Genomic DNA, 18,539 nt, shown 5'->3' on the forward strand with positions numbered 1-18,539 from the left:
GTGAAGACAGCGCCAAATTTCAAAATAAGTGTCACAAATTGCGTAGCTTATTTCAAGGTATGCGCTACTGTGTAGACGTACCCTAAGTCAGACCGGACTAGATGGTGGAAATTTACTCTTGTGACTCACCGCCTTCTTTGGCAACTTGCTTGGGTGTCCTTGTGTCTACATTCTTACACTGTAGTTAAAATTGTTTTTCTTAGTACAGCTTAAGACTCTTTCTTCTAATTTGCTCTTTGGCTTGTGCTCTCTCCCCTCTTTAAAGCATCCCTTTATTCCAGGGGTGGGCAAGTTGATCCGGTCCACGGAGGCCCTGCCACTCCCCAGGCCAATCAGGGCTTTAAGCAGAGCTTACGCATCCAGCTCCAGGTGTAGACATACCTTCTGTGGAATGAAAATGGTTTCTGCAGGAGGCTTCCCTCTCCCGCAGCTCTCTCTTGGCTAACTAGCTTTAGCAAGCGTATTTAATATGCCACAGTCAAGGATGGAAACAGTTCTTATTCCCGAGCCAGTGAATTGCATGGCTCAGAATCAGTCTTTTGTTTGTGCTGGAGCATTAGCTGGAGATTAACCAGTATCAATGGCGCCATTATTGTCTTAGCAGCAAGTGATTAGTTCTGATTTCCTGAGTGGAAGTGGCAGCCACATTTAATAATTAGGCGTTGATTTTGATTTCCTTGAGGCACAGTTGCAACATCAATGCCGTTCTGGTGTCATGTGTTATGCGAACACCCAGGTCTCTGTTTAGATCTCAGCTGTTCTCTCCCCATGACTCTCTGTAATTATTTTATCTGACCACTTTTCTTTGTCTAAGTAGATTGATTCAGTGGAATTCAATGTCTGGGATATTGGAGGCCCAGCAAGTATGTCTACTGTCAATCAGTGTTTCTTCACGGATAAAGCATTGTATATAGTTGTATGGAACTTGGCACTTGGGGAAGAGGCTGTTGCAAACCTTCAATTCTGGTTGCTGAACATTGAGGTAAGAAGTCACTTTGAGTTGTGGGATTTATTTATTTTTTAGTAGTAACTCTACCCATCAGTGGGTATGTTTTAGGTCATTTAGAACCTCCTTTATAACCTCTGTGATGTGTGAATTGTATGTTGCTCTTGGGATATAAATTGCCATTCTACTATAGATGAGTCACTGTATTTAATGGTTTACATTCACCTTATATGCATATCAGAGAGTGAAACAAAAGCTCATTTGCATATCCAGACTAAGCCATTGCTGCAGATACTCATTATGGAATTAGTGCCTAGTCACAGTTTGGTCTGAGGGGACTTCTAAGCAGTTTCTGTCTTGTGCTGGTTAGTCACATGTATTCTATTCTTCTGGCCCAATGATGTTATGTTTTAACATTTTTAGTGCAGATATTGTTGGTGTCCAGTGCTCTCCCTGGCTGAATTCCATTCCACTTTGTAAAGCTGGATCTGACTACAGAGTTGAGATTCAGTCTTCAGTGGTGTTGGGATCAGAGCTTGATGCTACATTGTCACTACAGCAGAAAGTTGACTTAAGGGGATGCAACTCCAGCTACTTGAATTACATAGCTGGAGTCATCGTACCTTAGGTGGAGTTATCACAGGGTCTCCGCTGCAGGGAGTTGACAGGAGAAACTCTCCCGTCAACTTTCCTTACTCTTCTCATCCAGGGTAGACAGGGGAGCAGTTTGCGGTCGGTTTGGCAGGTCTTCACTAGACCCACTGAATTGACTGCTGGTGGATTGATCTCAGAGCATCAATCTCGCTGTAGTTAGATGTAGCCTGAGTTAACACTATAACAGAGAGTGGTTTCACTGCAACCATGGGGTATGATTGTAGCTTATGTAGACATATCTAAACTAGCTTTAATTGAGCTAGTTCTGGTACCAGAGCAGTGAAACTGTTGCGGCACGTACATAATTACCCAAAGTTCTAGGAGGCTTGTAAAACCCATGCTGAAGAATGTACTAGTGCAGCTTCACTGCTCTAGTAGCTGAGCTAGCTAGAGTAAAGGCAGACCTCGTATGTCTGCTTGACAGCAGACATCCATAATTGTAGTGTGGATGTATCCTGAGAATGGGGCTAGGAACACAATTTCTAAAACTTAATTTTCCCCAAGCTCAAAGTTGTTTGGATTCAGGGGTTGAATTCAGAATCTTTTCCACTTACCTCTAAGCGATTCCATTGACTTTTGATGAAATGTATTCATTGACATCTGCTCACTTGTCAGTTCTGTACATTACGTAGCCTGGGTGCAAATCAGGGTCCGTGTTTTTTCTTTCAGGCCAAAGCCCCAAATTCTGTTGTGTTAGTGGTAGGAACACACCTTGACCTTATTGAAACTAAATTTCGTGTAGAGAGGATAGCAACTCTGAGAGCATATGTCCTGGCTCTGTGTCGCTCTCCCTCTGGATCAAGAGCAACTGGCTTTCCAGATATCACATTCAAGCACTTACAGTAAGTACGATATCCCTTAGGTCGCTGTGTCTTTATCGCCCCTAGATGGAAGTTGCTTTTATAGATTTTTTGTTTCCTTGGCAACACAATAAATCTAAAACTTCATTAGTTTTGTGCTTCATCTGTATTTTGGATGTTTGCTATAGTTAGAAAGTAGTACAGCATGTTATAGAGCAGGGGTGGGGAACCTCAGGCCGGGGGTTAGATGTGGCCCCCGGCTCGCCTGGATCCGGCCCCCAGAACTCAGCATTGGGGAGCCCGCACTAGCTCTCCAGCCCCCCTGCCACCTACCCACAGGGCTGCAGCACACAAAATCTACTAGGCTGGGCCCCCCTAGGCTCTGGTGTGCGAGGGGAATGTGGGGAGTGTCTGTCTCCTTAGTCAGGGGCTTCTCACTTTGCTTCTCACTTATGTGCAGCCCCCGACTGATTTCTCTGTGGATCAGCAGCCCCCGACCCAAAAAAGGTTCCCCACCCCTGCTATAGAGGTCTGATAATGCATGTAAGAGCTGGGACTCTTTGTGCTAGTCACAGCTGTGATCTTGGGCAGATCACTCACACTGCCGTCATTGCACCTCATTTTCCCTCTAAGTAAAATAAGGATAAAGTTTATAAACTAACTCACAAGGGAATTGTAGCCATTAAGTGGTTAATGTTGCAAACACTTGAATATAAATATGGCTACTGCTCTGTAAGACCTAAGCGTTAATACTGCCGATTAGCAATATATTGATGGGATTTGTACGAGTTGCAAGGTAAATGCCATTATAACTTTACAGCACTATTATTACATACTTTATCTATCTTCCCATCTTCAGGTACAGCCGCTCATAGCTCCCATTGGCAGTGATCTGCTGTTTCCAGCCAATGGGAGCTATGGGAAGCAATGTGGGTCAGGCCACCACAACTCCCATTGGCCGGGAATGACACACCACAGCCAATGGGAGCTGTAAGTGGCCGTATCTGCAGACGTGCAGGTAAATAAAGCACCCAGTGGTCCACCAGGAGCTAATCCTGGAGAACTAGGTACAGCTTGCAGGCCGCTTATTGCCTGTGCTCGGTGCTGAACAAACCCAGAACAGAAAGCCGGTTCTGGCCCCAGAGGGCTTGCAATCTATCATTGTTTTATTTTAGAAAGTCTACAACTGCACATTATATAGTCAGGTCAGGGAGTTCAGCTCAGCTGTCTCACGGCTGCCTGGCGTGAGAGCGCACATGGGGAAGGCAGCATCCCGGGGCTGGGAAACTGAAGAGAGGATTTAAGTTTCCCAGCATGTGAGCAGTGTGCTGAGACAGGCTGTCACTGACCCCTCCCAGCTGTAAGTTCCACAGCTGACTAAGCCCAAGGGCTGATGCGAAATGCCTACACCTGGGAAATGGGGGCAGGCTGCTGCACTGGCCACTCACACTCTGCACCTGCTGTCAGAATGGAGCTTTCGGCTTCGTAAACAGACACTGCACTGAGCTTCCTCACCTCCCGTATCCACCTTGCCCAAGCCAGGAAAACCACTTGATGCTTGGTATGGGGCCTCGCTCCTAGCCTGGCAGAGAGCTCACACTCACAAAGCCTCCCTTGATCCGCGTGCAACAGGCACTGCGTTTCCTAGCTGCAGTACCAGCGTATCACTGAATGCAATGGTGCTGCACAATGCCATGGGGCCATCACGTCCTGCTCATTACAGCCCTTCTCTTGCCATAAAGCAGCCCCCCTCCCCACACCTCTCTCTGAGGGGAGCTCCCTTCACCCTGCCCCTGCCCTCTCATTAACATTCTTTCTCAAACTCTGCCCAGCACAATCTGCTCCCCGCTCCTGTCAGCCTCCAGAGTCCAGTCCAACGTTCCTCATTCATTTCCTCTCAGCTGGAGAGACTGCGACTACTTCCTTCCCCCACCCCCACCCCCACCCAAACTATTTCATTCATTCGCCATCATTCACCTGGAGCTGGCAGGAACATGGCTCTGAGCACTGCTAGGGACAGCCAGAGTCGTTTCAGAAAGGCTTTGTGCGGGTCAGACAAAAGCACTCTTATCCGCCATTCATTCAACGCCCGGCTGTGTGAGCTGCATACTGTTTCCCATCCGCCAGCCCCCACCCGTCAACGGACAGGGTTTAAAATACAGGATACTCCTTTAAAGTAAGTCTCTTCCCCTTCCGCCCTCCCTCACCAGGTGTGGAATCGGTAAGAAAGAATCTTTATGGGGAGAAGCGGAAGGGGCGGGCTCCCGTGTCGCACACAAGGAGGTCAGGAAGAGCGTGATAGGAAGACGAGCGTTTCCTAGCTGTGAGAAGAAGGCTGGCTTGTAGTTGTAGGGATCTGGCATGAAATGGAGTCCACCCACCTGAACACAGCCTGAGGGAAAGGCAGCCCTTAGCCACCATTCTGTCTCCTTGAACCTGAGACTGGCAGAACCAGTTTGACAAGAACGGACCCCTATGGACTGCCAACACCTCTTCCTGCTCTCTCCAGCCACGCCACTTCCTACTCCCGGCCCATCCCAGAGCATTGCCTATGCAGGGGAAGAGAGTAGATGGTGAAGAGTTAGATACATTGGTTTTATGCCTCCAGGGCATTCCCCTGAGGAAGGGCACTTGGTTCCCCTGAACAGTGCACAATGGATGGAGCTGGGAAGGCCAAAATCAGGGCCAAAGTGTCTTTTTTTCTCCGATTCCTTCGGTACTCTTTCTCAAAATCGAGGACTCTCATTGAGACCACCCTCCCCACTTCCTACCCCATTTATTCGGGCACTGGAAATTAGATATTCCAAAAGCAGGTAAAGAAATGGTGAGATTAAGGGTCTATCTGTACAGCAATTAACAGCTGCTGGCCCATGTCCACGGACTTGCATTTGGGCTTTTAAAGAGAAGCTAGATAAATTCATGGAGGTTAGGTCCATAAAAGGCTATTAGCCAGGTGTAGGAATGGTGTCCCTGGCCTTTGTTTGTCAGAGGCTGGAGATGGATGGCACGAGACAAATCACTTGATCATTGTCTTCGGTCCACCCTCTCTGGGGCACCTGGTGCTGGCCACTGTCGGCAGACAGGCTACAGGGCTAGATGGACCTTTGGTCTGACCTAGTACGGCCGTTTTTATGGGCTGCAGAGCTGTCAAATTGTTGTGTCCAAGTTCAGGTTTGGTCTGAAGCCCAGGCTCTTGGACCCTACGGTCTCTCAGGGTCCCAGAGCTGGTTCTCCAGCCTAAGCCCAGACATCTACCCTGCAATTTTACAGCCCTGTATCCTGAGCCCAAGTCAGCGGCAGATGTTTAATTGCAGTGTGGAAAAGCCCTGCAGGAACAATCACAGCCTGCATTAATGTCTCACAAGCCTTTGCCCTGGTTTTCATTTGCAGCGAACTATCATGTAAGACCCTAGAAGGCCTCGATGGGCTCCGCCAGCTGATATTTCAAGTTACTTGTAACATGAAGGATGTCGGCAGCTCTATTTGCTCACAGAAGCTTGCAGCAAGATTGGTGAATGTTTATTTTTTCTAATGAGAATCATAGCAAACTCAGGTTATTTTTTGTTTTATTTTTCAGGTAGCAAGTGGCTTTTATGTTTGATTCTGAGGGGTTTTTGTTGTTGTTGTTTTTTGTTTTTATTATAGCTATAAAAAATATGTATAATGTATCAGCAGCCTTAAAACAAAAGATAACAAGAAAACACAAACATCAGTCGGGGTGGGCAAATCAAGGGCGATATGCAGCCCCTCAAGTTTCTGTGTGGACCATGAAACATTTTATTTTCCCTTGCTGGTTTCTATCTGCATAATTTTTTCTACTGTATTACTAAAGTGACACGCAAGGGTAGGTGAAGTCAGATGTGTGCTGATCACACACAACGTTGACTGTGAGAGCTGTGTGCTCCTTCTGCATCCAGTCAAAGTGCTGCTATGTTTCATTCGGCATACCCCACAAATTTGAGGTATGCAAGCATGGTTAGCAAAAGTAACCTATCCCAGGAGACCATCTTGGCTATGACAGTCTTGCGGCCCATGGAGATGAAGGAGGGCCACTCATGTGGCCCACTCACTAGCATAGGTTGGTCCTCACTGTTGTAAGTTATTTGATTTTGGAAAACAAATTCATAAGCTTGCTTCTGAAATATGTCTTTGAACCTAACTGTTGAGTAGCATGATTGCTATTTAGAACTGGTTGTGCTATTTTTCCGGTGTGACCTACAGATACCAAGAAGTTACCTTAGTCTCCAAGAAGCCATCCTAGCAGAACAACAGAAAAGAAGACAGAGTGATGATGTGCAGTATCTAACGGACAAACAGATAGAGCAAATAGTAGAGCAAAACCCTGGAAATGATATCAAAGACTATGAAGACTTGCAAGTTGGTACGTCCCCGGGAGCACAGTAATTGCTTGGAAGATAGTCCTGGGATTTACAAATACTATGAGAATGAAAGTAGCTGCTGTTCAGATAGTTGCTTTAAAAGATTCTGTTTGTGCAGATTTCTGTTCAGCTGATTTGTAACCTCCATGGGTAGTGAAATCAATGTCCTAAGAGGTCCAGGTCCCTAGAATCTAATCACATTCCATCTCCTGTCATTAAAAAGACCTTCCCTATCTGAGTGACAGCCATTCTGTTGCCAGTCTAAAATACTCTGTAGAGCACTAGTCTTCAAACTTTTTTTCTCGCAACCCAGTTGACAAAAAATGTTGATGCCCACAACCCAATGTAATTGTCTCTTTTGACTAGAGTGCAGGCTCTGGGGTGGGAGTAGAAATGAGTGATTTGGGGTGCAAGAGAGTCATGAGCTCCATCTGCAGTTGTGGGCTCCGGGGTGAGGCCAGGGATGATGGGTTGGGGCATGAGGCAGAGAGATTCAGGGTTTCGGAGGAGGTTCTGGGCTGGCTCAGGGAGGTGGGGTGAAGGGCATGGGCAGGCTCTGGGGTGGGGTCAGGGATGAGAGGTTTGGGGTGTAGGAGTGGGCTCAAGGCTGGGGCAGGGAGTTGATGCTTGAGATTTGCACATGGGCTTATCTCCAGAGTCCCGGCACAGCAGGGATGTGACTCATAGACAGAGGTACGCAAGCATCTCTGCACACTCCTCTCATGTGCAGCACCAGCCCTTCCCCCCATCTCCCATTATCTGGGAACTGACCAATGGCAATGCAAACTCGGTGCTCAGGGCATTGTGCAGAGCCCCCAGCCTCCCTGCCTAGGAGCCGGACCTACTGCTGGCCACATCTGGGGCACAGCACAATCTGCAGTGCCCGGACAGGCAGGAAGCCTGGTTTAGCACCCCTTCCCCTGGTCACTCTGCAGCAATGAGACCCGGTGCCTTGCATTCCACCACCCAGTCCTGGGTCGCAACCTGTCGTTTGAAATCCACTTCTGTATTGTGTGTGCAGCTAGTTTAAAGTGCCATCCCTTTGTCTGCACATGTGCTATGGCTCCGTCTCAACCACTCCTGCAGAAATGAACATTGACATATTATATGAAACCTGTCTTGGGTTTCAAGTATGAGGGATCAGGGCTTCAGTCCTTACTTGAGCAGTATTCCTACCAGAGGGAACTCTGCCTCCGGGAGAATGGCAGTATTAGGGCCTGGGTTGGGCAGAGACCTAAAGAAGAGTTCAGTGTGGCCTGAAAACTTTTATCTTGCAGACAATAAAGATGTATTTGTGATTATAAGAAATGAGATCTAGTTAGCTGCTGTAGCCTCTGCGTGTAAATGCTCTTTGTTGGTTGTTGACTGCATGCTGGCATGTTTCTGGTATGTTCCTTGTCTGGGTAAAGTAATCAAGGCTTTCTTCTGATCTGCTGTCTTTAGTATGGTTTCATAACTTGATATCTTGCTCTTCTGTTGTTGTTGTTGTTGTTGTTTTGTTTTACAGCCATCAGTTTCCTTATAGAAACAGGAACACTGCTGCATTTCCCAGACACCAGCCATGGACTGAGAAACCTCTATTTCCTTGATCCAGTATGGTTATCAGAATGTCTTCAGAGAATATTTAATATTAAGGGCTCAAAGTCTATTGCTAAGAATGGAGTGATCAAAGCAGAGGATTTCAGATTGTTGTTAATTGGGACAGGGTTTACTGAACAAACCGAAGAACAATATTTCCAGTTTCTGGCCAAGTTTGAAATTGCACTACCAGTAGCCAATAACAGGTATGTTGGTAATGATTAAAGTTGAAATTTTATCACAATTACTTTTAATAAAAGGCACAAACAGGTCATGGGCAATAAACTAAAGCTCACAAACACCGTGACCTATCTGCGACTTTCGTTGTTGTGGCTTTGTGGTTCTCCCCGCCCCCCCAGTGGTGGTCTGAAGCTCTGGGGCTCTCCCATGTCACTGGAGCCCCAAGGAGGGCCCCTGACACAGCCATATCCTGTCATTGGAAACCTGTTGGAGCCCCACTGGCTGCTGTTGAAGCAAAAAAACATTCTTTTCTGTTTAGGCAGCTAACAAACAGCTTTATTAATTAATAAAGCACAGCATGAGCCAAATGTGGTCCCAGCAAAGCTAGGCCCAGTAAGGCTGCTAATATAATCAATCCTAGTATCTTTATACCCTTAGCCAAACAGTTTGACGTCAGGGCATCCAATTACAGAAATCCTCAATTAAACTTGGAAAAACAAAGCCTTATCAACAAGATGGCGGACAGGTACGAGGGAGTACATCTCCTGTCCCAACCAACCCAATTAACACATACCAATAGCCCATCCTGTAGGCCTCTTCTCACGGGGTGACAGAAAGTTCACTTTGGTCTACGTGCTTGAGAGAAAAGCTGAAATGGTTTTTGTTATACAAGATGGCTTCTAGCTAAATATGAAATGGTTTCTACAGCTTCTACACTGCCAAATCCATGACTCCTGGGGCTCAAGCAGAAAACGTCAGGAGATCTCTAGACTCCATAACTACCATGACCTCTTACATAAATGCAGCCTTAGTAATGATCATTGGTGATGGCTAAGCCAGAAGGAGAGCAAATGGTTATTTAAGCAGTGAATATTAGCCAGTCATGTCACTGGAGGAAGCTTCCATAGTTGTTTGCAGAATTGTAGCCTCCTGTGTCCCAGGATGTGAGAGTCAGAAGCAGGTGAGTTACTGTATTCTTGTTAGTGGACGAGCCAAGCCTTTGAGCTATGCAGACCCAAAGAATAGGTGTGCATAGACTTAAAAGTTTGCACCTTACACCAACAGTAGTTGGTCCAAAAGTAGAGACTGTTTCACCAACTCGTCTCACTACGATTAGCTGGCATAATGAAGAAAGTCTCCCCATCAGAGTGCCAGACTACATCCAATAGTTGTAACAGAAGATGGCAAAGATTAATAGTGTCTATTCTCACAGGCACTGACTTTGATTTTTCTGGGTGGGTGCTCCAACTCTGCTCTATCTTTGAGGCCTTGTCCCCACGCTGTCTTTTCCAATCTCTGCTCCACCCTGTCCCCAGAAGCCTCCATCCACCTCCCACTCACTGCTCTTCACCCTGCCTTGAGTGCCTCCTGTTAGCTTCCAAACAGCTGATCGGTGGCCCCACCAAACAGCTGTGGCTCAGGGGTGCTAAGCAACTCCTTTTTTTTCTGTGGGTACTTGAGTCCCAGAGTATCTTCAGAGTCGGTACTTAAGTCCACACTGGCACTGGAGGTGTAATTTCCAGCATGGATAGACTATGCTGGCTTTGATTTTAGCACATTAAAAATAGCAATGTCGCTGTAACAGCATGGGCAGCCAGATGCGCTAGTCACTTTGTATACAATCCCACCTGAACCTTTAGGTACATACCTGAGGCACTAGCAGCTATAACTATGCTGGTAATTTTAGTATGCAAAGTATGTGTGACTGAGCTGGAAATTACATCTCCTGTTCCCATGTAGACAAGCTCAGAGTTCTACCAATGGCTGCCTTACGGGAAATAGAGACCATCTGATTAGAACAGATGATCCGTGCTCCAGAGCAATGTGGAGAATTTTAGGATTCCACTAGTATTGCGTTGGGGACAAATTGCTTCCAAATGTTGGTGATCATGTCAGCCCCGAGAACAAGAGTTAAACATCATCAGTTCAGTGACCACAAGAAAGCATATCTTAAGTGACAACTTTTAGTTCTTATTAGCGGGTGAGGCCCGTCATTGATCGGGCAGAGTCATTTTGCGTAGATTACACTTATAGGAAAATTGAAGAAATGAAATATACATATGTCATAGAATTTTTTATTGATGTGCTTCCAGAAGGAAAGTAAGAAAGCAGTTTTAAATTTGTAGGAGTTCAACTTCAAACATTATTAATGTTATTGAATAATTACCATACATAGTAAATTTGAATCAGGAACTCATAAAGCTTCCATTACTCTTTCCGTAATTAATTTGAATTATTTTGTGATTTGTAACAGTAAAAATTTTCTTTGCACTAAAATGACAGTTGAATAGGCAACTCAGTTTTAATTTGTTAGCAATTTTTGTTATGAATTCTAATCATAATAATATGACTTTTTTCTGATTAAAACCAAAAATATTTAAACCTTTCACCTAGTACATTCCGATGTAAGAAGTAGTTCATTCAGCTAATTTAATTGGCAGGATTGTTTATGCAAAATTGGTATGTGTTGCTAATAGGGAGGTATGACTTGATTTAGCACAAACAAATCCACAAACTCTTCAAAATATATAATAGATTATAAAGCTCATTGCTAGATCTTCATCCTTGTTGCACTAGGAATTTGACATGGGGGCCACGTTCATTTCAAAGTTACTGAATCCCATTCCCATTCCCTTGTCCTCCCCACTATTTTTCTTTTCTCTTTGTCGATTGTCTGTTGAATTAATAGGTAACCATATTGCCTTTTTAGTACAGCATTGTATGTCATTCCCTAGCTCTTCCGCTCTAGCCCTGCTTCATCATTCTAAACCCCGCAGGAATTCTGAATGCTGCTACAAGAGCTGCATTCTCAATACTGTCCTTGTAGCTGTCAGTTACCCGGTCCTGGTTGCCAGCAAATTTTCTCAGGCTTAACGCAGATAAAGCAATAATGTTTCTGCTTAATCGCAAATGCCTTCCTGACTCTTTGTCACTATCTGCCATTTTTTCTCAAAGGCAATTACATTATCCCTGGCTCAACAGTAAGGAAATAGATTGTTATTTTATACTTTAACCAATCTACTTGGAGTCATCTAAGCTTCTTGGTTACAATACCCTTCCCACCATTGATGGAGAGTTGCTACAACAGATTGCTTTAATTTGTGTGCCTGGCAGACCGGAGGAGTTATTTGTGATTGGGCCTTTGCAATTGTTGTCTAGATTGCTTGATAGGGCTTTACACACCCTGCATTTGGCAGAGAAAGCAGCTGCCAGTTTACACACTGAGAAGGGTGGACAGGGATACATTTCACATATTTTCAAGATTTGCATTGGCTGCTGTTCAAACGCAGTGTTGAATCTCTGTTTGTATTCTAAACCATTCTATGGTTTTGGTCCAGCAGGCCTCATTGGCGTTCTTATTTCTTACATTCCTAGACACTTTTTTAGATATGCCGAGGCAAATTTATTGGCTGTCACAAGGTGTGTTCAGTAGTTTTATAGAACAAGAGCTTTTAGTTTGATATGTTTGAATTCACTCTGCCTAATATATATGTAGCTCAGGCTTGTCTTGGTTGTTAAATTAAGGCTGAAAGCCTTACCTTTAGTTTTCAGTTTGCAAATTGAAGAAACCGAGGTTACTATTTTAAATTCCAAAGATGCTTTGTAGGATGATTAATCTTGTCATATAAAATGTTATCATACATTATATTGATTATAGACAAAAATATGTCCTTAAGATGGGCTGCTGTCTGGCGATATCTAGCTTTCTGTACTGATTATTTTAATAGTGACCTTTTCAGGACACTATGGGCACATCTACACAGCAGGGCAAAAGTCAAATTAAGCTACGCGACTTCACCAATGTCAATTGTGTAGCTGAAGTCAGAATAGCTCACTGTGGCTTTTGGCACTCTCTACACAGTGGGAAGCCGAAGGAAGAACATTCTTCCTTTGACTTCTCTTACCCCTTGTGAAATGAGGGTTACAGGAGTCGGAGTAAGAAGTCCTCCATGTCATCGTTATTTTGAAATAATGGCTCCCTATGTAGACGTGCTCTTTGTTATTTCGGAATAACGACAGATATTCTGAAATAACGCTTCTGTGTAGGCATGCTCTGTGGCTTTAAGTACAAAAGAAGAATTGTGATCTAGTGACCAGAGTGTGGGACTTTGACACAAGATTACTTTGTTGTGTTCCCACGTTTGCCACTGACACCTTGCTGGCTTGGTTGAGTCATTCATCTATTTGTTCATTAACCCTGTGGAGCTACATTTTTAGAAGAATCTTCTCCCGGTAAACCCATAATTTTGCTCCCACATTCAAAGAATAAAAAGAACTTGCACAGTGCTCCATTGATAGAATTTAACTAACTGCTTAGCTGCTTGATTATGACTACAAATCATGTATTTTGTTGTCTAACTCTCATCAAATCTTGTCATTCATGTGCATAATTTTGCACATACAGTTGACTAAGTACAAAAGTTGAGGCTGAGCTGAGAGTCCTTTAAAATGTATGTCCGTTAATATATTTGTTGTAGTGGTATGTGTCTGGTTTGAAATATATTATTAGCAAGTATCAAAAACCAGAGACCTGTTTTCAAGGACATTGCACACCATTTGTTTCTTTCAAGACCCTTGCTAGAGCAATAATTGAAAATTGTAATTTACCTAAATAATAACCTGTGCATGGTTTTCTCTTCAAGATCAACAACCTCTTGTTTTGCTTTTTAAAAGGAGAGTGTTTGTATACTAGCTTCTTAAATACCATGCAATAGGACAAATCAGTTGTCCTTGCATAACAAATTAACAGTAGCTTTATGGAAACAAAAACTTTTCTGTATTACTATGTCTCTGGTTTGGATCTGATTCTCAAAAACAACCAAGCCCTTTCCTGTGGTTTTCATGGCATGGAGTAGCTGGATGCCAGTCATAACTGGCCAGTTAAGAATGCCCCCAGAGAAAGGTTTTCTCAGCTGTCAGTGCTGGCTGCTGTACCTGCTGCTCTCATCCCCTACCTCAACACGTGGCATATTGAGGGAGGAAAGGAGTTTGCCTGGGTTATGTGGAGGATAGAACTTAATCAGCCCATCCTCAGCTGCATTACAATCCTTCAGGGACTATACACTACTGTGGTAAACTAGACTAAGGCCATGTCCATACTTATGTGCCGGAGATCAATCTTCTGGCATTCGATTTAGGGGGTCTAGTTAAGACTCACTAAATCAAATGCTGAAGGTGCTTCTGGTTGGCACCAGTTTTCCTCTCAGTCACGAGGAGTAAGGGAAGCTGACAGGAGCGTTTGCTCCCATCAGCTTTCCACTGTGAAGATGGTGCCAAGCTTGGCTTAAGGTACGTCGACTCCAACTAGGTTCTTTACATATCTGGAGTTATGTACCTTAACCTGACTTCCCGGGTCTAGTGTAGACCTGGCCCAATGCTTAGGCTGCACAATTGCATGAGGTGGAGAGGGGCAACACGGCCTAACTCCCACAGGTAGGGAGTTGTAGCTATTGACTCTGATACCTCGTATCTATGCTGAGTGAAGCTCAGCCATAGTAAACAACCTGCCTCTATATTTTTATGTTCAAAGATTCCTACAGGGTTGGAGCTGTAATTCTTTGCTCTCAGGAGAGCAGTGTCATATGTGTTAGCCTAAATGCATGCAAAAGTTACGTCAAAATGTAATGGAAACCAAGTATCATTCCCGTGACTGTCATATTTGTATGCAGTTAATTTTTGTTTATTCAAATATTCTCCACTTTATATTGATTTTATCCTGTCCACTAAACATTACTGATTTGTGTACAATGCCTGTTCTTCACTTTCTGATTTCCATACCATGCATTAAGCACAGTTCTCAAAGCAGCTCTATGTCCCTTCTTCATATATTGCTATGATATCACCAAGTTTTTTATAGACAGTAGGCTGTGCTATTAACATGCTGTGCGAAGAAAGAACCTGCATTATTACACAGTACAAGGTATTTGCTGTTGTAAAGGTGTAGCTGAAGATTTGAACTGTCACGTTTGATTTGTTTCAGCTACCTCCTACCTCATCTCCTTCCAGCCAAACCAGCATTAGATATCCATGGCCTATGCCACCAGTCCACAAACACTGTCCAAAGAGTTTTCAAGATGAGTTTTGTCCCGGTTGGTTTTTGGCAAAGGTTCATCGCTCGGATGCTAATTAGTCTGGCAGAAATGGATCTCCAGGTATGTGGCTGTAGTCACAAAATGAAATGTGAAAACAATTAAAGGTGCCATTTAATAAAAACATCAATACCATTGGGAGTACATTTGCATTCTGTTTGCTGTAGTCATGCAAGAAATGTCATTGACTTTAATAGCAGTGACCTGGCAGTCCTGTTCCTGAGACCCTGCCCTGCTACAAGGGTGGCAGCAGCAAGGGTGGGACTCATGCCCACAACCCTAGGCTCACAGAGGCTAATGACTTATCCCTTAAGCCACTGGGAGCTACTTCACCTCCCTATCTGCAGCTGATATCTTATTCTCCCTTCCTCCAGCTGATACCGGCTCCATCCCAGGAAGCTGGTGATGGCTGCCCAACCACTCCAGGAGCAGCTGGGACTCAAACCCACAACTCTAGGCTCCAGAGGCTCTCACCTGCCCTGGGAACAGCTGGGCAACCACCACAAGCTTTTCTGGGGCTGGCACTGGCATCAGTTGAAGGTAGGCAGGATAAGGCATCAGCCTCTAGAGCCTGGGGCTGTGAATTTAAGTCCTGCCCCTACCCTGGAAGAAGTCGAACGGATTTGAGCCAGAACCTGCTCTCATTTGATACTGGTGTATTGAGACCTTTGTCTTCAATTTATTTACTTGTGTGAGCAAGAGTCCCAGACAGGGCTGCAAAAGTGATGAGCCTGATCATAAAAATAGTGTTTACATGGTTGCAATGTCATTGGTGGCATGAGTTAATGCTGCAGCATCTCTCCAGTGACACCCTGGCAACTCCATAGGAAACCATTATAACTGCCCATGACCTCTACCCTGCCAGCTCTTAGAATTGCCCAGTTAACTTGTATCAGCTCTGTGGAATGCTATGGGCCCCCTAAAGAAAAGGTGTTAGCGTCATGTTTGCAGATGCTCCACTTCCAAAGCCTCTCAAAAGGTTAGAAATGTCTATTCTTACAGGTTATTACTTTTATGACTAATGTAAAGATCTGTCCTAGCATTTCTGATTGTATCCCACTGGGCAGGAAATAAATCTTGAGCACCTCACTAAGGACCATGTCCAGTACCCACTGCTATTAATGGGAAGGATTTCATTGTCTTACCTGGGCATAGGTTCAAGTCCCAGATGAGTAGGCCTCTCAGTGATAATCATGTTGAATTCTCGACATACTATTCTTAAATAGCATAGAGAAAAGTCATTTTCCACCCATTGAAATAGCTTCCCAAATATTGATGCAGATGGATTTACTAGCTCAGTGCACGGTGGGGGGGAGATAATGGTTTGCTCAGCCAGTAAATGGGTTTATTCTTATTGTATTTGGAGATATAACATTAATTTTAATGAATGTGTACAAGGGCAGTAGAATGAACCATGTTCACTGGCTTGAGGCCGTTCTGCTGAATGTGATCTGGGATTCTTGTTTTGCTACTGACGTTCTCGTGATTCTGTTTATTTTCATCCCCATACAAACTCTTTGACAAGTCATGGATACTGTAATTTTAAAAAGTGGAAAATATCCAAGATGGTCAGAAAAAGATGGGGTTGCTCTGTTTGCTTGATTTAGGGAATCCCTGTCTGAGGCGTCTTGCCTCGGTGTTGAATTATTGTGTCATTTCAGCTGTTTGAGAACAAGAAGAATACCAAGAGCAGGAACAAAAACATGACCCTCTACAGCTTTACAGGCACCCAAAGAAACCGCTGCAGCACGTTCCGAGTCAAGAGAACTCATACTGTCTACTGGCAGGAAGGCCTGTTTGTTACCTTTGATGGCGGCTACCTCAGGTAATCTGTATGTGTCTGTGTTTGTGTGTGCGTGTTTCTTCAGCTGATAAAAACAAAGCTCAGCAGGCATGGGCCAGACTTTGTTTGCAAGTTATGAATGTCTCACATATTCTTTCTTGCAGATATTGTTGTGGCTACAAATATAAAGACATCCAAAAACACAAAGTAACATTTGGAGAAGAACTGTTTGCCTGTAGAAAATGTTGCATTTTCACATGCAAACAGGTGTTTGGATGAATTGATCTATGTACAGTGCTCTTAAAACTCTCTGCTATATGGCTGCAGTTCACACCTGTACAGAGAGCTTTCTTTTGTCCTTCTGTCCTACTATGGCTTTGCTTGCAGAAGGGGACACATGAGATGTGCTGTACCTAGGCCAGTGCAAAGCCTTCCAGTGGGTGAAGCAAAACAATTGGATTTTTCCTTACACAGATGCAGTGGCCAAGATTCTGGGTATTGGGGATGTGGACACCGTTTCACTCACCAGGATAGATTAGCGGCCAATGAATTTTGTCATACAGCCTTTTCCTCCTTACCTCAGTCACCTTCGTTACTGTTGCATCGTGATCTTAATGTATTTATCTTCACAGCAGCCCTTGGAGGTAGGGAAGTGCTGTTTCCATCTTACAGATGGGCACCTGAGATACAGAAAGGCTAATGCCCAGATCTTCAAAGGGATCTTTCACTCCTGTGAAATTAATGGGAGTTAGGTGTCTAAATATCTCTTGAGAATCTGGCCTAGGTGACTTTCCTAAGATCACATAGGGGGTCTGTGCCAGAACTCGGGAACTTAAACCCAATCTCCCACAGTCTTGAGTACTACCTAACCACTGGACATTGGACAGTTTGCACAAGAGCCCATTTCTGTGCACAAATACCAGAGGTTTTTTGCAAATGAATATATTTTGTAAGCATGTTTAAGATCCTTTGAAAGTGTGTCCCTTAGGCCATGTCTACACTACGTGGAAGATAGACACTGCCACGGTCAATCTTCCAGAGTCTGATTTAGCAGATCTAGTGAAGACGTGCTAAATCGAACTCAGAGACCACCCCCGACTGTGCCCGTTCTCCTGCTCCTCATGAGGAGTAAAAAAGAGCGTTGGCTCCCATTGACCTCCTGCTATGTGGAAACATGACTTAAGATACGTCGACTCCAGCTACGTAATTTATCTGGCTGGAGTTGCATATCTTAAGTTGACCTTCTGCTGTAGGGTAGATCAGGCCTTAGAGTTTTAGTGTTGGTTTTTAAGACTTGTAGCTCTTTAGCAAGCACTTTCTTTATTGATTCCAACATAATCTCCACTTACTTTGAAGCACCCATCTTTTGCTTATTTTTGTACACAAATGTTCTCTCAGTTCTTCTGGGTGGTCGATTCCATTTGGAGATTAATTACATGTGTTTTTTTGTCGCTCTGCTTATCAGTGATTTTGCTAAAGGAAAACTGTTAACATTCATGCTTTGCAAATGTCTTATCTGGGTGTTTCCTGCTCTCCATGACATAGTGTGGAATCTTCTGATGTGAACTGGAAAAAGAAAAAAAGTGGTGGAATTAAAATCATTTGCCAGTCAGAAATGAGAGATTTTTCAGCAATGGCTTTCATCACAGATCATGTCAACTCCTTGATAGATCAATGGTTTCCAGGTAAGAAACTGGTAGCATTCTGTACATTGTTACATCTCTACACTCTTTTTTTGGAAATTATTCCATAATGATGCTGTCTGTGTGCACAATGGTAGGCAATAGATGAAGAGGGCTTAAAACCCCACAGATTAGGTGCCTGCTCCATGGATTTTGCAATCTAGAGCAGCAGCAGATTCAATGCAATACAAATCTTTAGTGACACCACATGGTTTGAGCATCGTATCCAAAAGGTGCAATCTCTCAACACCTTAAAAGCATGCATAAATTAGATGTTATGGTGCAACAAACAGGGCCCAAACCTACTTTTGCAGGAGTCAGTGACTAGGTCCTCCATTCAATGCAGTGGAAGCAGCGTCAGGTCTATACTGCTTAGGTAAGTTAAATCACTATGTCTGAGTTCCTTTTGCTAGTTTTATACCAGTGTAATTCTTGACTTTAATGGAGT

The 18,539-nt window shown here is 44.1% G+C and overlaps 1 protein-coding gene across 4 annotated transcripts in view; it reads left to right on the forward strand.

The window, feature by feature from the left end:
• The window catches only part of LRRK1 (leucine rich repeat kinase 1), a 140,204-nt gene that overhangs the window by 82,158 nt on the left and 39,507 nt on the right, over positions 1 to 18,539 (forward strand). For all 4 annotated transcript variants that reach the window (XM_075896928.2, XM_075896927.2, XM_006129198.5 and 1 more), the window contains 8 exons: positions 818 to 982; positions 2,270 to 2,442; positions 5,791 to 5,911; positions 6,622 to 6,781; positions 8,287 to 8,563; positions 14,518 to 14,689; positions 16,288 to 16,451; positions 17,955 to 18,094. In XM_075896928.2, the coding sequence (XP_075753043.1) occupies positions 818 to 982; positions 2,270 to 2,442; positions 5,791 to 5,911; positions 6,622 to 6,781; positions 8,287 to 8,563; positions 14,518 to 14,689; positions 16,288 to 16,451; positions 17,955 to 18,094 (1,372 nt within the window). The remainder of the gene's footprint in view (positions 1 to 817; positions 983 to 2,269; positions 2,443 to 5,790; positions 5,912 to 6,621; positions 6,782 to 8,286; positions 8,564 to 14,517; positions 14,690 to 16,287; positions 16,452 to 17,954; positions 18,095 to 18,539) is intronic.

This window comes from Pelodiscus sinensis, chromosome 14, assembly GCF_052426305.1.
Source record: "Pelodiscus sinensis isolate ZL-2025 chromosome 14, ASM5242630v1, whole genome shotgun sequence".
Classification (NCBI taxonomy): domain Eukaryota; kingdom Metazoa; phylum Chordata; order Testudines; family Trionychidae; genus Pelodiscus; species Pelodiscus sinensis.